Here is a 26,848-nt window from a genome sequence, read left to right on the forward strand (position 1 = left end):
ACCGCATGATGTGTCCGAAGAAGCTCATAACACGTTCTCGGCAGATGGAAGAGAGCCTTTTTCGGATGTCTAGCTGCCTTAGAATGAACTCGTTTGTTCTCATGGCAGTCCACGGTATTCGTAGCATCCTCCGCCACACCCACATTTCAAAGGCATCGATCTTTTTGATATCCTAGCTTTTAATGCACCATGTCTCCGCCCTGTAGAGGAATATAGGAAAGACCAGTGCCCGCACCACGCGCACTTTGGTTTTATACCGGATGCTACGATTTTTCCAGATCTTCTCGAGATTGGCCATCGCACTTCTAGCCATACCGGATCTTCGGCGTATCTCCCCCGTGCAGCCACCCTCGGATGTTATTTGCGACCCAAGATATATGAATTCCGCTACTTTCTCGTAACCACTGAGTGCATCAGAACGTGGAAGAAGTTGCGCTCTATCTATTATCATTATTTTGGTCTTGGAGTAGTTGATTTTAAGACCAAGTTTAGCACTTTCTTCTTCCACACGGTTCAGCAGAATTGCCATTTCCTCTTCATCTGATGTAAGCATGGTAGTGTCGTCAGCGTATCTCAGGTTCGTGAGTATTTCACCGCCCACGGAAATACCGTCGTTCCAGCCTTCAAAGCCTTCAGAATGTGTCTAGGTACCAAAGATTAAATCCTAAATAATGTAAATCCTACCAGTAACAGTGGAAATTAAACTACAATCTACCACGTTAGTAGCTTTAAGATCATCGGGACGTGATTTAATCTTTTTCTTTGTCAAATAAAACTCGTTGATTCCAAAAATTTATTCCTTGGTTTCAGTATTTCAGATTAGTTACCTACATAATACGTTATAATATTTAAGTGTTGCATCCCTAAGCTTTACCAAAAGTCAACATTCAGTAAATGTCAAACGTCAGTTGAATGTCGAAACAAACGTCAGAATTGAAAAAAAAGCTATCAAATCAAACACAAAGGTGATGCAGGAACGAGCTGTGGCTTTGTGATGGTCGTAGGAATTCGGTAGTTTGCACTTCTATTAAAGACCAGTGCCTTGTTTAAACATTAATGAAATAGTCCGTACATATATTTATTTGAGAAATATGCTCTACTCTTCATTCGTAAACATTGTGGTGTAAATATGTCTCTGAAAACTTTTAATGTAACAATGTTTGGTGATTGTGTAGTGTTGTGCATGGTTTTATTATTTACGTTTGCAGTGATACAGGATGTTGGTGCACAACAACTTAGTAAGTATAAAAGTTAAATTGATTTCTAATAAGCAAAAGGATTCCATTGCCTCGAAAAAATCTGTTCCGAATTCAAAACTTGAAAATTAGGTAGATTTTGTTTTGCTTGGAACTTCATGCCGTAAATAGAATTATTATTTACTGTGGTTTTTTAATGCATAGAATTACGTGGAACCTAATGTGATAATATGTTAATGAGGTGATATTAAATAAATTTTTATTGTGGCCACTAAAGTACCGAAAATCGAAGATGTATGATTTTGAAAAACTGCTGTTTCGCAAGTGTGAGAAGTTAAATCAGACATTATTAGACTTATGCCAGAATTATGACAGTGAACTTAATTGCATTCTCAAACATCCCCATTATCAATGATCTACAGTTTTACCAAGTACACTAATGCAAGGCATTAAGTCCTGAAGCTAGGTCTCCTTTTTTATCCAAATTCTGTTGCCTAAAAATTTCAACTCTATTTCTTGTAAAATTATTTGAGGCATCACTATTAAAAGCCAGATACTTGAACATACATATAGATCTCATATGCAGTTATAATAATTAAATAATGCAGTTATAATAATAATTAAGTATATGCAGTTATATTATCATAAATTTCAATTAAACCAAAAAACTCAGACTGTAAATTTATTTCTTAAGTGTGATGGATAAATATAATGGAATAGCTTGAGTTAGTATTTTATTCAATTTGTGTGTGTTTTTAATTGCAAAAAAAATGTTATCCTAGATTGAGTATAAGCTATATATTCCTTGGCCTACTAATTTGTTAAAATGTGATGATGATCTTTGATGATGTATGATGAAATTAAGAAAGTGTAAACTTTATTAAATATGTTAGCTAAGCTGTATGTATCTCTCATATCTGCAACTTTGACCAGCCTGTTTGTCTTCTTCACAATTGCTTTTAACTCCTGCCACTTCCAGAACATAACACTAACAGTCAAAACTACATTCACAGTAAATTGAATATAATACACATATGTTTAAGTAATATCACCTTCACACTACACCTACCAAGTTTCATCTCTGCACTCCCCTAAAGTAGACTGTTAGAGAATGCCTATGGCATTAAGTCCACCTTTATACTTTCTAGTATATGAAGTTATAAATAAATAAATAAATATAATTAACCTTTCTGATTCTGACGACGGGGCAATGGAAAGTCACCATCACCCTAAACATTACTTTTCAGATCCCATAGATCCACTCTTTGATCTGACTCACGAATCTCTTATAAGCTCCTCAAGTACCAGTTACCATCATCGTCGAAATCGTCGATTATGACGAAAAGTTGAACGAGCAAACTAAGCCATAGACTAAGCCCACTGAGCTTTCACTGGATCTTCTCAGTGAGCCGAGATTCCGGTTACCGAATGTAGATTCTGTGAAGCATTGCTCTGGTTAGGGCTAGTGTTTGCAAATTCTCATAGCCCACCTGGTTTCTCGCCAGATTTTCTCAGTGGGTCGCGTTTCCGATCCGCAGGTAGATTCTGCGAAGCACGGCTCTTGCTAGGGTCCGTTTTAGCAACGTCGTCAGGTTTGAGCCTCGCGAGCTCACCTACTAGCTCGGCGAATCTAGAATAACGGCCCGAGGTTACTAGAATAGGCAGGAAAAAAAAGCAATTTCTCTCAGGCTGAACTTGTGAGTTCACCTACCCGTCTGCACGTAGTTTGAATAATCCCTTAGGCTACCAGTGAATAGGCTGGGGGTAAAACGCCCGCATGACCCGTATTGATCGATACGACTGTACCAGGGCTCTAATCCCGTAAGCAGAATCAATTTCTCAAAGAAATTCGTACCGTTGTGTTCACAAACGAATGGGAGGACAATGGGGAATGGGAACAAATGGGATGAAGGAAGAACGTTTGGAAAATAAAGATAAATCCCGAAAATGTATAGCTAATTATTGATATTGGGCGTATTATAAGCCTGCACGGTTAGGTACGAATGTCTATGCCGCGAAGGGCAAGGCAGCTCTCACGCAATACAATTGACCACTCAAATAAAAAACAAAACGAAATTTTGCTCATGTTTTTAAAGTTAAGATCAATGTGATATCCTATATTTTTATTAGAGAGTAAAAATTAGGCAGTTGAAAATTAACTACAAACATAGTTTTCGCCCTTTTATTAATATAGCTATTATATGTTAAATGACGGTATGCATATTAGCATGCCTGCAAAGGAAGTTCATATCAGATTTTAAATCACAGAAAAGGAATTCGCCAATCCTAATGCGAGGACAGCACGAAACTCCGGTAGCGGATATACTGCCTTTTTGAAATCAAACGGTATCTGATAGGCAATCAATCACATGTCATTGTTGTATGTTTAAATATCTTTCAAACGTCAATTAGTTACGTATTTCATTTTTTTAAAGGGATTTTATGACCTGCTAACTCAGACCTTTAGGTTAAGTCTTATTTTAAATTCAATGAAAACTTTTTTATATGAAAAATGATACTGCAAAATGAAATGTAATGAGATGAGATGATATGGGATAAAATATAATCTCAGTAAAATGGTGGTCATTTATTGAGATTTTTTCAGTGATCAGGGTTCCCGAGAAGTTACGTCCAGCGGCTTTGTTTTATTTTTCCACATTTGTGCACTTTCACAGATATTTAAGCAGTTTATTATTACACATTTAAACCTGAAGAAACACTAAATAGACAAAATAAAACAAATCACACAACTTCACCACTCGCGTTCCCGCCAAAAAGTCTTATGTATTTCAAGTATTTAAAAAAAAGCAAATGGCGATTTTAAATGCGTTTTTCGATCAACCAATCACCCGATGTTGAAGTGTGTGCCGTCATCCAACTCGAAATATGAAGTTTAAGTCACAATTTTATTGTAACAACAGAGTTAAACTTACCCGTAACACATGCATCCTTCGCATTAAGAAACACGCGTCCCGTTTAAACCAGTAAATAAATTCTTCAAACATATATTTATACACTATTTACTAATAAAAAAGCTGAGTCTTTAATTTCGACCAGACGATTCATGTTTGTTTCAATCGTAATGCGAAACATTGTAGCTTCAATGCAAAATTTTGCCTACCTAACCGATGATAGCTTAAGAGACTATTTCAGCTATGCTCGGACCGGTAGATGAACTCACGGGGCTCAACCTAAGAGGGTTTGCTAACACTAGTCTTAGCAAGAGCAGTGCTTAGCTAAATTTAGCACCGGATCGGAATCTCGACCTACAGAGAAGATCCGACAAGAAACTCAATTGATTGTGTCCATGGGATAGGTTGCATGTCTAACTCTACGTTGCATTCAACGCATTCGCCAAATTCTACCTTAGACGGTCTTCATTATATTAGAAAAAAAAACCCAAGACTTAATGCCAGGAAAAAACTAGTTTAAGGAAAAGATTTTCACGTGAATAATTCGCAGTAGCTTTAGAACAGTTAAATGATTGCGGATGTAATGTAATATTATTTTTAATTCATCGCTGACACTACCTACTCGTTTCCTAATGATTCACTTTGGTTTCCGATCGGCGCCGCCTGCCTTCACACGTGATTCACCCGACGCGACGTTGCGATGAACAATAAGCTAGTATGCTAATTGTTTGCTATTCATTTGTTTGTAATAAAAATTAGCATCTACATACGTTTTTTTTTATAAATATTATTTTGTTATGAGGATTTTATTGAGAATGAAACCAAAGTAGCCATTTGTAATTTAGAACGAAATCAAAAGTACGATTGTCATATAAAAGTAGTTAAAATCCTAAAGCTTTGTTTTTTATTCTATTTTTTATGAATGCCGTACTATTTGTAATAATAATTGCTTACGAATAAAGTGTGGCGTACTTAAAAACAAAAAAAAAAACGAGATTTATGTATCAATCGTAATAAAACTATATCGTTTTAAAATCACTGACTTGAGAATTATCATTGTGCTGTTATTGCTGCTGCAAAGAAATTATACGTTTTAGATTACGCTAATAAAGTCTGTGCGAACTTGTATGGATATTTCAAGGTAATTGTCATTGTAGAATAAACTCGAATTCACTTTGTTAAGGTTGTAATTACCGCGCACAATTTACTGCCGCATACGTTTGTCCATCTAAGTAATACTTAGAAGGGCTCATGCTGACGAGACAGCCAGTGTGACCAGTGTTGTTTCTGTGTGCATAGAAAGAAAAACCTTGGAGCAATGCACTTTTATGTTCTTATTGTATATAATACTAGCTGTACGAGTCCGCCATTTAAAATTAACCTTATTATTTCTCACCCCCACAAAGATTCTCATCATTAACGACCCCGCAACTGGTGTAGGGAGTCCAACACTCATATAAATATTAGCCTATCCATTAAGTACATGTATTTTCTACATGGATACCAAGTTTCAAGTCAATCGGATGCATGGTTCAGTAGTTATAACGGAACATCCGTAAAAACCACTGTACATTTATATATTAGTATAGATTTATTGTTATTGCTTTTTGATCGGAGATTATGCTTTATTGTAGTCCTTACTTATATTGTGTTACATAAGTAATACTAAAAGAAATGTGTGTACGTAATATTCTTGGCTCAAAAAGGTCGCCTCTGCATAGAAGCAGTGACATCGGTATCGCAACAATAGGTCAGTTTTTTGTTACTTGTATAATAAATACACAATTGATGTTGATATGAAATGGTGAGGATTCTGGTGACGTGTGCCGTGACTTCTGACAAAAATTGGAGATGTCGAAAAGTGTAATTAAAAGGAAGAATTAGGGCCTCGTAATAAAATACAATATTTGCATAGTAAAAGTAATAATAATCTATACATCTATACATATGAATAAAATTGGAGTGTCTGTTTGTAATATTGAAATAACCGCTTTTTACTACACTCATATGAATATATATACGGTACATACACCAAAATAACATTTTTTACAATTTTTGTCTCTCTGTCTTTCTGTCTGCCTGTCTGTTTGTTCCGGCTAATCTCTGGAACGGCTGGCTTTTTTTAGACTAGCTTCGCCCCGCTGCTTCACCCGCGGTACGACAATAACATTGCGGGACTCAGCTATCAATAATAAAATTTAATGTTCCGAAGCGTAGCGAGGGCGGGTCGCTAGTTCTGTATATATTCTACGATACATTTTCTTGGTTCACTAACATACTTAATTAAAAGTTTTCCTTACATAATTATAAACGACCCATCTGGTCGTAAGCGGTTAAGGCCATAGATGTCATAACGTGGATTTCGCCATACACTTTCAGACATGCGGGGGGATATGATCACAACATCGAATTACCAAGTGTATTGCCCATTCTTCGGCGAAAACTTTAGTCATCTTTTTCGACACCCAATCGAAGTGACGATGTATGTTATTCTTGGCCAGATACTGTCACGTTTTTTGAGGTAATTAACACAGAAGATTCTGTATTCTGAGCACGCGGTGTTCACTTTCCTGAAGTTGCATTTGATTAACCACAACTGCAACATATTGTATTGATTTATCCTCAATCATTTCAAGTTTAATAAATAATATTTTTATATTGATTTATCTTCAATTCTGTGGAATTCATATTCCACATCTATAAATGGATCATTAACAAAAGAAAATCGTCACAAGTGACTTTTAACGAGTTTTGTGATAATAGCACGGGAATACGTGATTTCTTGTCTGCTGTCTGTTCTTGATTCTGCGTCCATAAATCTCGAATGATCGATAATTTGTAACATTATACTTGTCTGATAACGTGTAGGTACTGTGCCCATGACAGAATTGACTTCAATGATCGCTTCCATAGTAATATAGGCTTTGTACTTGTCTAACATTGAAATCGCCTTATCGTTGCGGCCGCTGACTAGTCCCCGAATGTCCCCTAGTTCCCTGATCATGCAGGAGCCAGTCATCGTCGATGCCCTAGATACGTCCTTACGGATCCATCAGATCCAATAACCTTTGCATTAGCGTCTTCAGCTCTAACACTAGGAGCAGGCTTAGGGATTCCGGTAACCGTACTCGTCGAACTCGACAAAGAGGTCGACGTGTCAACTAACCCGTGCATCACCCCGCTGAGTTTTTCGCCGGATCTTCTCAGCGGGTCGCGATTCCGATCCGGTAGTAGATTCACTCGCAGTCTCCTTCGGAGGCACTCGGCCAGTTGTTAGAAAATCCCACTCCTTCTGGCTGAGCCTTTGCTCGCTCACCTGTCCTGGCGAAATTGGAAAGGTCTCCGGGCCACTAGTAATCTTTCAATCATAAAAAAAACATTTAAAGTAAAAACAAAACTATAAGATTTTTCGTTCGTGCCTTCAAATTACTTTCAGTTTTAAGGACCAATGCTCGCCTAAGTATTTTAGTGCTTTAGAGAAACTATCTCATCTATCTATAGGCTCACTTGGTGCGAAGTAGTTACTGGTCACATGGAATGTTAACACCCTCGATTAACTTGAGACATGAAAGGTCTCAATTTTGTTCTAATTTTTTTTCCTACCTATGCTCATAGCCTTGACGCTATTTCAGCGTAACCTTAACTAGTAGGTAAGCTTACGGGGTTCAAACCGGAGTGATGCTGACACTCTGACCCTAGCAAGAGCCGTGCTTCGCAGAATCTACCACCAGATCGGAAACGCGACCCACTGAGAAGATCCGGCGAGAAACTCAATGGGCTGTGTCTGTGGGTTAATTCGCTCGTCGAGCCCTTCGTCGCAAGCGACGGGCTTGACGAGGATGGTGCCGATTGGAAGCATTAACTGCAACGCGTTAGAAGTAGGTAGTAAGGATGGTGATATCCACCGAAGCGCTCGTGTGCCTGTCATTTGAATAGTGAATCAATCTACTAATGAGCTGTGACTTGGCCAGTCAAATTATGTGTAAGTACCAAATTACCACAGCAATATTATATAAAAATGTTTTTTTTTAAATTATTTTTTCTCACTGTTTTTAGTACTCAGTAGTGACGTAGATATATTTTTTTGTTAATATTTTGTGTTAACAAAAACAAAAATACTTCAAAAAAAAATTAGACTGTCATTAATGTAGTCGAAACTCAGTGAAATATACATTATTAAGGATAACCCAAAAACTGCTAGCCAGATCTTGATCTAAATGGGACCACACTAGAGGCACCATTCAAATAACTAAATCGGTTCATCCTTGGGTTTGTTTTGGGTTAGTTGCTTGCTTAGACTGTATTTTTATTTTATTTTATTTTATTTTATTTTATTTTATTTTATTTTATTTTATTAGGAAGACAAACAGTGAACTTAAACTATATAAACTCTAAACTTACAACTAAACACCATTTAAATGTCTCCACCATTTAAATGTCTAAATGTATGGTACATGAAGTTATCATGATTTAATAGCAACATATAAAGGCTTCCTTGAATTATCGTAAATCGATGTCCGAATAATTGGTAGATAAATGATATAGCTATGTTTCGCTATCGGATATTTGGAGAGATAAAAGCCGATGCTAGTTGCTGGTAGGTGAGTTTTAACTTGCAGTGGGGGCTAGATAAGCGACTTCGACCGGTCATTGGTCAATTAACTATGGCTCTCATTTCCAATTGGTTTCGTTACCGGTAAAACCAGTTCGTGATGTGTCTGCAAATTCTAGATTCAGATGATATCCTACAATCAAATATTAGGTACAGTAAACAGTCATGTACCCTTGTCCTTCAAACGAGGATTGTGGAGTGTACTTAGCGGCTTGACTCTGCCTCTGGGATTGCTGATGTCTGTGAGCGACACTCACCATCATGTGGGCCGTATGCTCGTCTGCCTATAAAGGCAATAAAAAAGCGATAGAGTTGTATAGTGCATAATCATTAACCCAACTATATTAAATTAATTAATGTTCGAGCAATGATCGAAATTCGATCATAATTACTAATAACTCAAGATTCAGATTTAGAATCAAGATACGAACAACATTTTTCATAACTTTTTTTATGAACATTAAAAAAACTATTGACAGCACCAAATCAGCACCTTTAATACCACCTACTATTAAATATTAACTGTGACAAGCAGATTAGAAAATAGTACCGAAATTTAATATAGGCAAAAACCAAATGCTTAAGTAATAAATAGATTAATAATCTTAAAGTATTGAGTTGGAATAATCAATCAGATATGCTCTTTGTTGTATGATTGAAGTTGTCCAATCGCGTTAACTTTTCTATGCGAATTATATAAGAAGAATATTTCATTAATTTATTCCAAGTCTAGCTAACTCATAAGAGCTCTTATAACTCCGGACAAGACAATTTTTGTACAAAAAAACTAAATTCTAGAGCAGACTGCTCCGTTAAATTGTTTGATCAGGTGCATTGTCTACTTAAACACAATATGCAAACAAAATTATTATATTAATAAGAATAATAATTTAATAACTAAAATATATTACTAAAAGGAGTCCCTTTAGGCAAGGTTCCGAAGATACTGGCAGCTTTCCCCATTTGAATAGCTAGACTAATTCTTTGTCCAAGGTAGCTGCCAGCTCTTCGGTCTCCTGTGGTGTCGACTAACCTTTTTGCTATTTCCTTAAAAAGACTTATAGCGCTAGGACCCCACGGACCAAGGGTCTCGACACCGAATGGCATAAAAACATATTCCGAGCCGAGACCCCTGTATTTGCATGCTTTGGCTTCTTTTTTTTTATATTAATTGTTTTTAGTTATAGTCACATAACTACTGTTCCAAAGTCAAACTAATTAAAATGATTAAGTGTTGTAACTGAAATAAATGAAAAAAAAGCTCGACTTCCGCTCCCGACACTTTATTCCACATTCGAAAACGTTAATTTAAGCGTCACGCAGTCATTTCGTTTGTTAGAATAAAATATAAAAATCTCCAGCTTGGTGGCAACGTACCCAAAGACCCAACAGCTGTTTATAGATGCGTCAATTTTATCTTGGTCCCTTTGTAAGATGAAGTTGGAACTACGGTATATGAGCCGATGTATCTTTGTCATTTGGTGTTACTTATTTCTGGACATGGCGGGGCTAGTGTCGGTATGGGAATGACGGGTTCCACATCGGGACACGGTGAGTTTCCTTCGGATGACGTCATGTCCGATACTCCGGAGAAAAAGTATTCGGTTCGATTTCATTAACTTATCAAATAAGTGCATCCGTGCTTTCTATGCACCTCATATCTGTTTCTTTAAAAATTTGGAACGTAAGATTGTCTTTCGGAAGAAATAGGTGACAGTTTGATATCATTCATTCACAATCATCATTGTCATAATTAATACGTGAGGCAAAAACTTTGTATCCCTTTTTACGAAAATTGCGCGGACGGAGGAGTATGAAATTTTCCACACTTATAGAGAATATAGAGAAGAAGTGCACAAGGCTAATATTTTTTTTAAATAATGCATAAAAGATACATTAAATTAATAAAAAAAACATTACACACACTACATACCATATATTTGACGCACACACGCATGCATACTATTTACTGTCAAACTTTTGTTCTTGACGTCTGTTGTCAAATTGAGAATAGAATATGGTTTATCTTTGTTAATATTTTTTATAGTGTATCATCTTGGCATCTTGTATGTATGTGTATATCATCTTGGCAAAATTTGTGATAGTAGAAGTATAAAATACAACCATAATGGTGTACAAACTTACAATTCCAATTAATTATAGTCGAATTTCGACTACTGCGGGACCTTTAGTTGTCATAATTTCGTATTGAAGTCATAAGACGCCTTGTTTACTCGTATCCACAATAAAGTCCGAATTTTTCTAACGAAATACGTATTTCACTCATGTTCACCAATAAATGAAGCCGTCAGCGCAAAAGTGGCCTAATCCACAATTCATATTCGTGCTTATGTATTGCAATTTATTTAAAACATAATAAATTTTGATGCAAAATCGGCCTATCCCTAGTTTCACCCATAGATAATAGATGCCTTTGTAAACATCATCATTTTAGCGCGTATTTTTTGCCTACGAAGTATTGTAAAGATAAATTCAAGCCTCGAACCTCATTATCTCCATACTAACTATGGTAAGCTTTGGCCACTTTTGCGCTGACGACCTCAAATTTCCCCACGAAAGAAAGAAATGGTGTAATAAAAATAAAACCCTCAAAAAATATTGTTTACGTAATTGCTATATAATTGAAAGATTGATATTAACATCAGGTGGGCCGTGAGCTCGTTCATCCATTTAAACATTAATGTAAATTGATTCTCACGCGAGGACTTTGTTGTCGATTGTTTTAAGTTAAATTACTACCAAGACTATATCGCTCATATTTGGAGCAACAGTGACATAATTGCTAAAAAATGTGAAATTGATTTAATTATACCACAATGATTTTTTTTTCACTTACATATGGTTGGATTTCAAGCCTAGACTTCAAACTACAAAAGAAAAAATAATAGAGATATATATTTTTTTTATTGCCCTTGTAGGCAGACGAGGATACGGCCCACCTGATGGTGAGTGGTTACCGTCGCCCATGGACTTCAGCAATGCCAGGGGCAGAGCCAAGCCGCTGCCTACCGCTTAATACTCCCCACAAGAGATAGTCATTACCTGTCAGAAATATTTAGAATCTTCATTAGTATTACGAAAAAATCATAAAACTGGCGTAGTGTAAAATTTACAAATTCACAGTTGTGTCACAGTCGCTGCAAATGAGCGATACTATGTATAACGTGCTCTACATCCAGTTACCAATATATCAGCCGTATGAAGTATCACCATGACAACGTGATTCGGTTAATGAATACACAGGATCTATGTGACGTCATGAATCGCTCGCCGGAATACGGAGTGGGTCGCGAAACAAGTGAACGACCGTACGTACAAATTTATGATGATTGTTTTCGCCTATATATACCAGTTTATACACGATAATATTGAGGTCAAACGCCATTGTGGCGTTGAATTCTTGAACGAATGAAAGCGCGTAATTTCCTATAAATGTTACTGTGACATGCGAAGGTAAATATGCTTTAAAATAAATTCAATTTTTATTTTTTATTGCTTAGATGGTTGGACGAGCTCACGGCCCACCTGGTGTTAAGTGGTTACTGGAGCCCATAGACATCCACAGCGTAAATGCGCCACCCACCTTGAGATATAAGTTCTAAGGTCTCAGTATAGTTACAACGGCTGCCCCACCCTTCAAGCCGAAACGCATTACTGCTTCACGGCAGAAATAGGCAGGGTGGTGGTACTCACCCGCGCGGACTCACAAGATGTTCTACCACCGGTAAGTTTTACAGGCCAATTTTTTATGAAATTTATATGTAACTATGCTTGAGACCTTAGAACTTATATCTCAAGGTGGGTGGTGAATTTACGTTGTGTTTATCTATGGGCTCTAGTAACCACTTAACACCAGATGGGCTGTGAGCTCGTTCACCCATCGAAGCAATAACAAAAAAAAAGCAAAAACATTTGCTCGCGATATGTGATGTATTTTCTTCCTATGATACATGTTACTCTGGTATACATGACGGTGATTGTTCATTGACATTATATATTTTATCATTATCATCACCGTTTACATAAGCAAAAACAGAAGATTTAAATTCACCATTAATCTCGTCTGTCTCTTGGGTAGTTTTCAGTTAGTTATAGAAATATCTAGTTTTTTATTTATTTAACATTTTAATACGAAACTCTTTTGAACTAAAATGATTGGAAATCTTGAAGTGTCAGTGATTCAACATTCGTAGAGCACATTGATAAAATGATTGAAAGTGATAATTCTATTTTGTCTATTTTGAAAAAAAAAATTTTTTAATGTTTTAAAATTCTCGAACCACAAATGCATAAAATAGGCACATGACTGACATACTAATAATAATTCGGATATGAGTTATTATTTCATTAGTAATTAGTATGCCACGTTATGCCTATTCGTATCGCGAAAGGCTAAAAGCGATCTCTTCTCGACAATCAGAATTTTAAAAGAAAAACGTACTCATTGCTATTTCGGTAAAAATGGGCAGCTTGCACAATTCATTTCGGACTCAGCCTTATATCCGTGCTGTGAATCGAGAATAGCAATTAGCACCCAAACCCCATTTCCTTCGATCGATAATGAAAAAAAAATTGTACTGTTATTACCTATAATTTTGATTTAGAGTATTAAAAATTGACCTCCGCATACTTAGCTAATGTTTTTAAGTACATATATGTAGTTAATTAATTTAACTATGCATTTAACCTTGGAATAGTGAATGGGTATTAGTGTAAAATGAAGTACGTCCGTTTTGTTTTGTAAGGTTCTGAATTAAGTAACTAAAAAGAAAGATAAATAATCTGTGTGAAAAGAATCGTAAATATCAAGAAATGCTTCTTTTTTAATTCGACGGTAGTTAGCCAAAATATTCAAATGTCTACGAATAAGACCTTAGTCGTCTACAAAAAACTGAAATATTCGAAACGTCCAAAGTAACAACGCAAAGAAATGCGAGATTAAACCGTAAAAGTAGTTTTAATTATGTCTACGTCTCGCGAAAACCGAATAAAATGCTGTAAAATAAAAATGCTTCTTATAAATTTTTTTTTAGAAAATGAAGAAAAAATAGAATGCACAATGGATCAAAGATATATCTATGCTTTGTCCTTTTTCCTTAATATATACATAAATAAAAACCAAGGGCTGTTCACGTTCCATAGTGTTCGTGAAACATGAAGAGAGTAAATTAAGTGTTACCTAATGCTTAACTCAATAAATGAACAATATTTTCCGTTCACACTAAGTTATTAGGTAACTTGCGATTGGGCTCTGAAAACAGCATGCTCACCTCCTGTCTACGTATACAGGGTGTGTTTTATTCGCTATCCTTCGCTGCCCTCAACACGTGTTTACGGATCCTCCCGATCCATTAACGGTGCTTTCAGGTACCTCAAGCACCGGTCACCGACCCCGCCGAACTCGTTGCTTGCGAGGAAGGGCTCGACGAGTAACTCAACCCATAGACACAGCCCACTGAGTTTCTCGCCGGATCTTCTCAGTGGGTCGCGTTTCCGATCCGGTGGTAGATTCTGCGAAGCACTGCTCTTGCTAGGGCAAGTGCTAGCAGCACTCCCGTTTGAGCCCCGTGAGCTCACCTACACGTCAAGGAGAATTGAATTGAAATAGCCTCTTAAGGCTATCAGCATAGGTAGGAAAAAAATACTCTATACGTTGTATAGTTATTGTTTCCGTTTTTTTTCTCTGTATTTTATATACTTCAAGTCTGGTAGGTATGAATAACCACATACGAAATTATCGGACTGGTATACAATCAACAATATGTTAACTTATTTTTGGCAACAAGTAAGGCTAAACTAAAGTACCGATACCAAATAAGTTTCGTTACGACTTAGAGAATCAGAAAATACTATCATGTTAATTGTTGGCGCATACTCATTGTTATACGCTAAAAGTTTTGTAATAGTAATTACTAATAAATATTTTGTACTCAGTATTTAACAGGTAAACGGATACCATTAATAAAACAATCTAAATAGTAGTTATGACAGATGTGACATTTAGAAAAAAAGTCGTTTGATTCCCTTTTGTATAATTTACTAAGTTATGGCAATTACTTCTTCAAGTGTGGAAGTATTTCTATCAAAAACATGACTTGATTGGCGTAACTCTGCGTCAGGGCCGTAACTAGAAGATATTTGCAGTAACCGTCTGTGAAATTAATTAATCAATTTAAGTCTGGTATTTTTATTGTTTAGATTAGTGGTGTCTTTAAAGTATCGTGGGTCAGGTTCGTTCATGCCTATGTAATAAGATTTTAGTGCTAAATCTTCAAAGAAATATATTTTGTTCAGTCTGGTACCAGTGGTAGTATCCCGTTCATACAATTCGCACTTTTGAAGTCCATCTGCATTCGTCATTGCCCAATATCCCGTATTTGCTATCGTAAATCTAATATTGTAAAACGGCCGTCTGGTGTAGTGGTAAGTGACATGGTCACTACATAAGGGGGTCGCGGGTTCGAATCCCGCCAAGGGAAGATATTTGTATGATAAATATAAATGTATTTTCCAGGGTTATGGATTATATTAAATATATGTATGTGTATAATAAAAATCTTACATTTATTTCCGTTATCCGGTACCTGTAACACAAGTTCTTTACGAACTTATCACGGGACCAGTTAACGTGGCGTGATTGTTAGTAAAATATTCATTTATTATTATTACTGTAGTGTATAATGAAAACCAAACTTTTGTGTTTTTGTGTTCAAATCGAGGCTCGTGTTGAACTGTTATCACCGTAAATTAATGAAACCTAATTAAAAGAAGTGTACCTAATAAATAACATCGCGTGAGACTCGCCCACTTGGACGCAATTAGAGCGTCCTCTCTCCGATCCCAGTTCTACCCATAATTTACTGTTTCAACGAAACAAGAGCACCTAATTTACGGAAATTTGTTTGACACTAACCGACTACAATTTACGTAGGTAATTGACGAACTCACGTTATTAGAAAATTGCGGTCCGAATATCAATGTTCATAGTCCATTTTTGGGCTTGGTTCTTTATTGTGTTAACTACGCTGTTTCACGGAAGCCATTTTTGTCTCGTTTACATTGTTCGTGCGCTCTTGTGGCATGATACCCTCTAAATGTGTTCTCATTAAACAGCAGTGGACGGTTTTATGTACGGAACGTTGATATCATGTTTTTTTTTGTTTTGTTTTAAGTTTGATGTTGTTTGTCATAGAGATCATGTGGTAACTGATTTTTTTCCCGTACCTATTAAAAAGGTTTTAATGGTGAATACAAAAGTATTAATCTTTAAAATGGTAATTGATCAGAAAACTAAAAGAAGTTTTATTAATAATTCAGCTCGATAATCGATTTGAATCGCTCGATTAATTTGCAACCAGTGCTGTATTATTATCGATGCAGTTATACGTGTTGTCCCAGTGAATCAATACAAAACTTTTGTCAACAAAAGCTCAACAAGACAACAAAAACACACGCTGTCGGAACAATTCAGAGACCAAATGCAACTGCTGTAAATGCCTTTTTGACACGTTTTAATTAGCTTAGTATGTACTGGTGGTAGGACCTCTTGTGAGTCCGCGCGGGTAGGTACCGCCACCCTGCCTATTTCTGCCGTGAAGCAGTAATGCGTTTCGGTTTGAAGAGTGGGGCAGCCGTTGTAACTATACTTGAGACCTTAGAACGGATATCTCAAGGTGTGTGGCGCATTTACGCTGTAGATGTCTATGGGCTCCAGTTACGACTTAACATCAGGTGGGCTGTGAGCTCGTTCACCCATCTAAGCAATAAAAAAAAACTTATATAAGTTTGTTTGTACGTAACGGATTTTTTTTATCGTAAATTTTACTGACTCAATTTAATTAGTTATTATTAACTAGAAAATTGGCACATCCATCAAAGGCCAGTTAACTGGGCCAGTTAGAATACCATAACTTTATAACTGCGCTCTGATATTCTGACTATATAGTAGCAACAGGGTAAAAAAAAATATGTTGACTGTACTATACAAACAATGAACAAAAATAATCTTTATTAGATTTAGGTGCTTCAAATTGATACAAAAATGTTTGTGGTTACGTATTTTTTTTATTTATTGCCTTGATGGATGATGGACTTACAGCTCATTTGATTAATAGCGGTTACCGGAGCCCTGAAAAATTATAACAGGGACACCGCCGTCTACCGTCTCTGAAAATGATGAGGTGGAAATCTTAATTGTATTTTTTTGTTTTTATTGCCCTTGTAGGCAGACGAGCATACGCCCCAACTGATAGTGAGTGGTTATTGTCGCCCGTGGACTTCAGCAATGCCACAGGCAGAGCCAAACCGCTGCCTACCGTTAAAAATGGCTATAATACTCAGAAAACTCGACTTCTGAACGCTGCCTATTGTCCGGGCAATCGCGTAATCGCCGGCCTTAATTAACTTATGACATTCACGGGAAGAGCAGTGGTGCCATTTTAGGATATATTAACGAGTTTAGATAACTTCAGAACATGCCTAATGGAATAACTATAAGCTAAACAACAATAGATATTATAGTGAGATGACTAATGCGACATGATCATCGTTAGAGTATTCCGTAACTCAACTCAGCCAAGTTTTGATTCAAGATGAAAGTCCGGAACGCGTTAATAGGCTTGGACTTGCGAAACATTCGCTTGATTGGCGCAGTACACACAGGGCCGTACGCGCGGGTAGTCATAATATTATTATTATTTTTTTATTTTATTGCTTAGATGAGTGGACGAGCTTACATACCACCTGGTCTTAAGTGGTTACTGGAGCCCATAGACATCTACAACGTAAATGCGCCACGCACCTTGAGATATAAATTCTAAGATCTCAGTATAGTTACAACGGCTGCCGCACCCTTCAAACCGAAACGCATTACTGCTTCACGGCTGAAATAGGCAGGGAGGTGGTACCCACTCGTGCGGACTCACAAGAGGTCCTACCACCAGTAATATATTAAGTTTATTAAAGTTCGGTACGAAATGTTTCTGTAAACGTATGTTTATTCCAGTCTGTTTGTAATATTAAATAAGCGCTTTTTACTATATGCATCAAAAATGTTTTCGTCTGTCTGTTTGTGCCGGTTAATCTCTGGAACGTCTGGACCAATTTTGACGGGGCTTTGACTGATAGATAGCTGATAATATAAGGAGTAACTTAGGCTACTTTTCAGACTAACTTCGCTCCGCGGCGTCACTCGCGGTACGACAATAACCGCGGGTAACATCTCGGGACTCAGCTAGTTTGTTAATAAAAATCTACTGTTGTACTTTGAATGTGTAAAAACTATAGATAGAGTAAAAAAGACAGATTGCATTACATAAAGTTTGTGTTTTGTATGGTAGAGCTATGAAGCACCGTCTTGTATAAGGGGCAGAGTGTCCACCTGGAAACAGTAAGTTATTGTCGGAAGACTCACCGAAATAGCGCTAGTGTAGGAAGTGGAAATTATATGAATATAGCGTGTTTTCAAATGGAGTGAAGTGTGCTGGGTTGATGTAAAGTGAGGTAGTTTATGGCGCTGTTTTTAAAATCTTTCCACTTGCTACTGTGGCGCCACCTTAATTGTTTCATTTTCATCGGACACTTTTTAAAACACTAAGATAGTGCTGCTCACTTCTACCATCCATAGTGTTTTGTCTGGAAGTGGGAACACAAAATTAAAAAAATATTAATATTTTTATTTCACTTATACGAGTAGTTCATACTGTTGCGTATGTTACTTTATTCGGCTCTTTTATTCAAAAACGTCTTATTTAAATAATAATTCACTACAATCTGTGTGTTACTCAAATAACGGATATTATACTACATACAATAGCATTGCCCTTATGTCGACATAAAATCAGGCCAAATGAAATCAGCGAATATTCATTCGGTAGACTTATCGAGATGTTCGTGGTCAAATAAATAAAACTGCCCGCTAAAATGGCCCTATATTGACCAATAATTGTCCACGATGAATAAACTTGGGCCAAAAAATTTGGAATGCCCATCAATCAAGAAAGTCGGCGCAAGACTTGATGAACCTTGCTGTATTTAGTAATCTCTCAAAGGACATCTTTATATATCCTTGTTAAGGTTCATTCTCAACTATGGGTGGCTAGGAGGATATATTACTAAAGTTTTATGGAGATGTTTCAGTCGTGCAAGGTATTTCGATAATTTGAAACCTCCCACGCCACTGAATACCCTGGTTACGGTACTGGTATCCTGGTACTCTGCTCATTGGCCAGCAGCCAATCCTCGCCAATACATACATCATGATGGGTAAACAAAGATTAAAAACATTGTTACGGAAATAAATTGCGTTCATTGATCTTACACCTAGATTGTTGTACTACGGATTTTTACGACCGACTCGAGATGAGTTTGTGTGGGATCTTCAAATTAAGTATTACATCTTCTTTGAAATACATATACAATTGATATGTAATCTGAAATTAAGGACTTAGTTTGTATAAAAAAAAATCAATGATTATAATGACTGCAGATCACAGATTTATATAGTTTAAAATTAAAATAAAATATCATTTATGGACTACGAAAACAATTCATGATTTTTAATAAAGCAATTATTTAATGTCTGAATTATTTCCTCCGATGGCACTCTAAAAAAATTTTAGATATCTTACTATGATACATTAGAACAAATTAAAATTGAAATCGCAGTGCGCTCTAAAGGATCAGAAGTCTGGTATACTTGTATTCAGTGATGTGATTATGCCGATCTTCAAATCCCACAGACAGTTATCATTTTTTCTATTTAAATGCGTACTCTTAAATTACTTCCACGATGAAAAGATAACTTTGTGTAATATAAAATCGAAAGCCCTAATATTTGCGTAATTACTGGTGGCAATGTCTTTGTAATCGTGTACCAACATCCTGTCTACCTCTGCTGTGGTCCAAACGCTGATGCGGTCCGATTTAAAGGTTGAAACAGCCGTTCTTCATGAGCCCAGGAAACAACTAGAAACCAATACCTTATATCTTGATTTAATAGCGATATTTCCATCATATCTATCGGTTCCGGTAACCACTTAAAGCCAGGTGGGCCTTCACTCATCACTCATTAAATTTTATTTGCTTCTCAGTTTTATCTTTTGTTTGTGTAGCAATAACCCATTTTACCGGCTTGTTTAGTCTGCATAGAAGTATAGGTTGAAAGAAATATATGCATGTATTTATATGTAATATGTTTATGCATATACATATTTATATGTAATATGTTTGCACTCTTTAAACGCGATGAGCACGCTTAACGAATCGATCTTGATTGCATATTGCATTACATTGCATTTGCATACACAGAAGTTATTGAGCTGGAGTGTGGGAAAACGATAGTGTTGATTTATATGCATTAAATTTAATTTATAATGCGCTAAAACTTATTATAAAACAAGGTCGGTATTTCGAGTGTAATTTTAGACGGAACCCATAAAGCGTAATTGTCGATTACCTTCAAGACAAGAGGTCAATGTTTTAATTGATTAGAATAACATATTTCACAGCCTTTTTAAAAAAATTGAAACAAATGGCAGACAATCCAAATCGATTGCTTTAGAAATTAAGAACTGTTAATTCGCCTTGCTGTCCAGTGAATGCACAGCCCGCTGGGTTTCTCGCCGGATCTTCTCCGAAGGTCGTGATTCCGATTCGGCGGTAGATTCTGCAAAGCGCTGCTCTTGCTTGCTCCTGTAAGCACACTCTCCCAGATTGAGTCTGTTAGATAACTTACCAGACATAGCGTAACTGGAATAGCCTCTTAGACTGAGCCCGGAAGCTGAACTACCCATCCGCGCATCGGAATACGGAATAGCTCCTTAGAAAAAAGTTATAGGCATAGCTTAACGAAGCGAGCAAAACTAGTTTCAATTGATAAATACGTTAGATCGATATTTGATCTTCCCGTTTTTATTTCTGTTTCTATCACGCAAAGGGGCTCGTTTAGGCAGTTACCTTCCGGACCTGTTAATTGTTGCATCGCTAAAAGACTCGCGAAAATCTACGTGACGATAATTGAACGTTAATTTTGTTCACCTCCATTATATTCCGTACGAAAAACACGATAGCATTTTTTTTATTTATTGCTTAGATGGGTGGACGATCTTAACGGCCCAAGTGGTGTTGAGTGCTTACCGGAGCCCATGGACAACAACAACCTTTAACACATCAGTTTTAAGTCGCAGTTTTTATAGCACAACGGCTGCTACACCCGTCAAAACAAAACTCGTTACTGCTTCACGGCAGAAATAGGCAGGGTGGTGGTCTTATATGTATTCTTGACCTTTATTTCCACCGCAAGGCAACAACGCGTTCCGATTTTAAAATTGGCACACTGGGTGGTGACGTGCAACTTATGACTATGCTCTTGAAGCATCGGTCATCTTACTCTTCGATTACGACGAAGAGTTCCATGAGTGAATTAACCCGTAGACTCAGACTCAGTGGGTCGCGATTCCGATCCAGTAGTAGATTCAGCGAAGCACTGCTCTTGCTAGGGCTAGTATTAGCAGTTCTCTTAGGTTGAGCCTGTGAGCTTACCTACCGGTCCGCGTGAAGTTTGAATAGCCCGTAATGAATGATTAGGTAGGGAAATTAAGTAAAAACTGTAACTCGTCTTGTTCCCAATAATAATACCCTTCACAATAAATAATCTTAATTCGCTTATTCGAAGCCTACGTTCTTACCCACTGATTTTTACATTTAACTTGAACTTGAAGTAAGCGAACGTTAATCCGGTTGCTGTTGTTACGTATTAAATATTAGAACAACCTTGTCTACATGCACACACAGTATTTAGAAGTATCTACACACATATATATTTTATGGAGGTTCTATGTAATTTTAATAAAGTTTGGTTATGCTATATTATAATATTTGTATGCCTATTGGCATAGAATTTAGACGTAACCATATTGTACCAACGAAGTAGATTTAAAGCATAAAACAATATTTTGGATGCAAATAAAATGTAATTGTAAACTACTCGTATATGTCACCATTTTAGAGTCAAATACTGAGACTTCGTTGAGAGGATTGTTTGTAATTAAATTTACAGTTGAATGTGATGTTAACAAAACTTGAAAGGACCAACAAAATGTCTCCTTTCTAAATATAAACCAGACGAAATGTAAAATGGACCGATTCTAATTCGGTGCGTGCGCGCCTAACGGGCCGTGTGTGTGTGTTGCCGCATGCAAAAAACATTCGGATGTTTGGAAGTTTTTCACTTAAGCGGGTGATATTGATGATAGAGATTATATATAGATATATGTGTAAATTTTATATTATTATCATGATATAAAATTGTGTACGTTATTTGTGTGATTATATATATATACCGTGTATGTGTTTGTATATTGTATAATGTAGTTTGGTTGTTTCACATTAAGTTATGCACCTACCACAGGATTCTGTACCCTTGGTTGACTGGTAGAGAATGCCTCAGGCATTAAGTCCGCCATTGTACTTATGTGCATTAAGTTGAATAAATAAATAAATAAATATTGTTCGGTATATTGACGCTTCGAATGTTATCCTTTGGAGCGTTTTTTTTTTATTGCTCTTGTAGGCAGACGAGCATACAGCCCACCTGATGTGCTGAAAAAAAGTGCTGTTATTACCTACAATTTTGATCTAGAGGATTAAAAATTGACCTCCACATACTGTTTTTAAGTATATGTAGTTAATTAATTTAACTATGCATTTAACCTTGGAATAGTGAATGGGCTTAAGTTTAAAATGTAGTACGTCCGTTTTGTTTTGTAAGCTTCTGAATTGATTATAAAGAAAGATAAATATAATCTGTGTGAAAAGAATAGTAAATATCAAGAAATCCTTTTTTTTGTAATTCTTTTTTTTTATTTCCCTTGTGATGAGTGTTTACCGTCGCCCATGGACTTCAGCAATGCCAGGGGCAGAGCCAAGCCGCGGCCTACCGTCAAGTAGTCTCCACAGGCTTCGTTTGGAAAAGGAAATGTCATAGCGCTCGGGAAAGACCGTGGAGGGGAAGCTCATTCCAAAGCCGGATGTTACGTGGCAAAAAAGATCTCTGGAAGCGCACTGTGGATGGACGCAGTGGCTCCAGGTAGTATGGATGAACTCTACTCCGGTGGCGGGCGGTGCGAAAAACGAGATTATGGTATCATCTCAAACAATTCCTCAGAGCACTCCCATGGAACATACGGTACAAAATACAGAGGGAACCGAAGTCCCTTTTCGACGAAGCTTGTCTATGTACAAACTTATTTTGAAAGAGTCGTATACGCGATTCACGCATCTGTCATGTATACTCTTGTTAGGCGGTGAGCAGTTTTATAGTTTAAAAAAAAAATCTTTTAATAAACACTGAATTTATTTATCCTTTACAAGAATCTGATGTTACACGAACAGAGAGACTGTTACCTAAAGATTGATGTCGAACTTTTTGAGTTTCAAGGAGAAAAAGAATATATACAGGAATAGTATTTACTAGACAATTAGTAAATGAGTCATTTAGACTATGAATCTTATTGGTAAACATATTTAGGATCCCAAACAACAACATTAGTAAATGACAGGATATTAGAAATGTGAGAGGAATGTATATTAACTAATGTTCTAATTACCAATGAAGATTTGATGTAAAGTTAAAAATATACAAATTATTTAGTAACATAAGGAAATAAGTATGTTATATATATGTAATATATTAATAACAATGATTTAGAATTTAAGAACTAAATGTTAGAGTTCATTATGTGTTTATAACAATTAATATATTATGACGTTTAATACTAGTGTGAGGGGCATAACATAACATTATTTTCTATGATAGCTACCTCTAGAACATATTAACAAACGAGAGAAACATAGTTTCTTTGTGGCCTCAAATGTTCAAAAAGTTTGAAGAAGGACATGCCTTAACCTTCGGAAACCGTGGAATAACACAAAGTTCTCTAGAAAATTCGCTTGCGAAACAAAAGCACTGAAGTCTTTCCATAGATGTAGGCTCCATATTTGCAATACCAACTGCTAGGTTTTTTAAAAATTCCTGATGCTGTTTACACAAAAATTGATACTAATGGTATCGTCTAGTACGTAAAAAATGCTGCTGAGGAGTTGTTCGAGATGATACCGGCATCTCGTTTTTACCATCGCACCGCCCGCCACCGGAGTAGAGTTCATCCATACTACCTTTTTTTTTTTTTTTTTAACGCTGGGGAATCCATTTACGGATACCCGGTCCGGGGGGGTAACGAACCGGGTTATGTCGGACTCCGGCGCCTCCTGAGAGGAAGAGGGGGACGAGAAGGTCCCCGAATTCCTCGCAAGAGACTACGCCTTGAAAAAGGCGCGCGAAGCACTTGCCTCGCAGAACGACTACCGACTAAACCCCATCGAGCTCCACCACACCGGCTACACCAGACCTACGGTACCGCAGTGCGCGCCGAAAGTCCGCCATCGCCGGTACCCGTCCTGATGATAAGACGGGAGTTCATCTCCGGGAAAATCCCGAAGGACGTCATTTCGGGAGATACACCGTGGGCGGCGCACAGGAGCCACCTTGCACCGCCCCACCACCGGACCGACAGTCGAGTACCGGGCGCCCCCGCACCCGCCACCTGATAGTCCCTACGGGGGCTGAGCGGGAGCTTCACGCCCGCGCCGGCCATCCCGCCTTCTGCGCAGAGGTGCTGAAGAGGGATCCCACTCCCTTTCACGCTCCTCAGCCTCACGGGATGCCATTACCAGATCACAAAACCTGGCCATGGCCTCCCACGAGCCCTGATCCTCTAACATGCGGGCGACGACAGCCCGCAAGGAGAGGTTTCTCCCCAGCACCGCGACGAGATCTCGCCGCGAGTGCTCCCAACGCGGGCACGTTTCGAGCGCGTGCTGCGCGTCATCGTCCGGGTGCCCGCACTGGTGGCAGCCCGGATGTGGCTCTCTCCTGCAGACCTTCCACAGGTACCTCCCGAAACAGCCATGTCCCGAGAGGACCTGCGCAAGGTGAAAGGAGAGTACGCCGTGACGCCGATCCGACCATGCCTCCAGCACGGGCACCAGGGCCTCGAGGGTGCGCCGGCGGGTGGCCGAAGTTTGGCCAAGTTCCTTCAGCAATCGCTCTCTCCACTTAGCGTATGCCACATGACGCGCAGCACGCTTCCACCGACCGACAGCCGACGGGCCGGGCGACCGTCCCCGACTCAAGGCCTGCGCCTTACGCCGATATACCGCAGTCATCCATACTACCTGCGGCCACTGCGGTCATCCACAGTGCGTTTCCAGAGATCTTTTTTGCCACGTACCATCCGGCTATGGAATGAGCTCCCCTCCACGGTGTTTCCCGAGCGCTATGACATGTCCTTCTTCAAACGAGGTTTGTGGAGAGTATTAAGCGGTAGGCAGCGGCTTGGCTCTGCCCCTGGCATTGCTGAAGTCCATGGGCGACGGTAACCACTCACCATCAGGAGGGCCGTATGCTCGTCTGCCTACAAGGGCAATAAAAAAAATAAAAAAAAGTAGTAATATATGTATAGGAACAGAACGGTATGGATGAATGACAGATATGGAGCATGACTGAGTGATAGAGATAGGAGATGTCGTGTTAGGAAGTAAGTAAGACGACGAATGAATGCGGAACATTTAGTTTTATTTAGCGAGAGGAGGGTAGTTACCGGACGCGATGGCAGACAGACGCGGTGTAACTCTGAAGACGTAAGACGCTTATGTTTTAGAGAAAGAAAGAGAGAGAGAGTATTCTTTTTTGTACACAAAAAAAAAACAATGCGATACGTACATTTAATACAAAAAAAGGATAATTGGCGGTCTTATCGCTAAGAGCGATCTCTTCCGAACAACCACTAGGTGGACATGAATCATTTAGCAACGAATTGAACGCGGTGTACCCATCCATCATATATTTTAGTTACATAGATTAACACGGTTAAGACGACATTAAAAAATCAAGTGTCAATTCATCAACCGTTTTACTGGCCCACTCTGAATATAAAACCCCACATATATAATATAGTTATTGAAATACAGGAAAACTTCCTATTAACACAGGATCTGGTCTAATTTATGACAAATTCACTTTTAATTAATTGTTTACGTAATTAGCAGAAATCCGGTCGTTGACCGAGTTTAATTTTGTGTGTTTATCGAACGAAGGTTATGTTCTAAACTTCCGTTTTGCACGCGTCTGCTGGGTGTTTTATATTAAAAAAATATATATAGAATTTTTACTATATATGTACAGATATTGTAGGTGCAGAGGTGAGTAGACCAGTCTTGGCTTCGGAGCGTGTTTTGAGCTTTTTTTTTTTTTTATTGCTTAGGTGGGCGGACTATCGCACAGCCCACCTGGTGTTAAGTGGTTACTGGAGCCCATAGACATCTACAACGTAAATGCGCCACCCATCTTGAGATATAAGTTCTAAGGTCTCAGTATAGTTACAACGGCTGCCCCACCCTTCAAACCGAACTGCTTCACGGCAGAAATAGGCGGGGTGGTGGTACCTACCCGCGGACCCGCGAATTCATGAATTATCGATTTTTTTTCAGCTGAATACTTTTTTTTCCTCTGGTAATTCCCGGATGATGGTGATGATTTAAAATGGTTTAATTTAAATTAAATCTATGAAGCGACATAGACCAGCGCATTATTTATTTTGTTGAGTCTCTTCATCAAGTGTTTTAGTTATGTATACCCGCCGATTCGGACATCTGTCAAATGAGTATTAAATGAAGCGGTTTCTCGTGCAGTTGGATTCGAGGTGGAGGAGGCGTGAGTGACATACAGACAACATCCTAAATTGTCAATATGACAATTGGAACTTATGGAATTATTTAAAATAAAACACCTTCACTCGCATCAATGAACCGTTTGGTTAAGGGTCTTCATCAAACGACCGCAAACAAAAGATGCAACCATATAAAGTAACAGAACATGGTCTTCGTAAAATATAAACAGATAACTCGTTTTGAACCTTTGTCAGCAAGCAATCTCAGGATTGTTGGTGATCACAATCGACAGTAAGCACAAATCAATTCGCGTAAAGCACAAAAAGACTTCATAATAAATTTTAATGTCTCTTAACATCTTAAGTAACCTACAAAACATA

At 37.8% G+C, this 26,848-nt stretch overlaps 2 protein-coding genes across 3 annotated transcripts in view; one reads left to right on the plus strand and one right to left on the minus strand.

Moving 5' to 3' along the window:
* Positions 1 to 172: 172 nt before the first annotated feature.
* LOC101738018 (uncharacterized) lies at positions 173 to 553 on the minus strand. Its single transcript, XM_004933055.1, has one exon. The coding sequence runs from the start codon at positions 551 to 553 to the stop codon at positions 173 to 175; it is 381 nt and encodes a 126-aa protein (XP_004933112.1).
* Positions 554 to 942: 389 nt separating this feature from the next.
* Positions 943 to 26,848, plus strand: part of LOC101738149 (disintegrin and metalloproteinase domain-containing protein 12) — a 114,431-nt gene continuing 88,525 nt past the window's right edge. For both annotated transcript variants that reach the window (XM_038020719.2, XM_038020718.2), the window contains exon 1: positions 943 to 1,238. In XM_038020719.2, coding sequence (XP_037876647.1) covers positions 1,130 to 1,238 — 109 coding nt within the window. In that variant the 5' untranslated portion in view covers positions 943 to 1,129. The remainder of the gene's footprint in view (positions 1,239 to 26,848) is intronic.

The sequence above is a fragment of the Bombyx mori genome, chromosome 26 (genome assembly GCF_030269925.1).
Source record: "Bombyx mori chromosome 26, ASM3026992v2".
Classification (NCBI taxonomy): domain Eukaryota; kingdom Metazoa; phylum Arthropoda; class Insecta; order Lepidoptera; family Bombycidae; genus Bombyx; species Bombyx mori.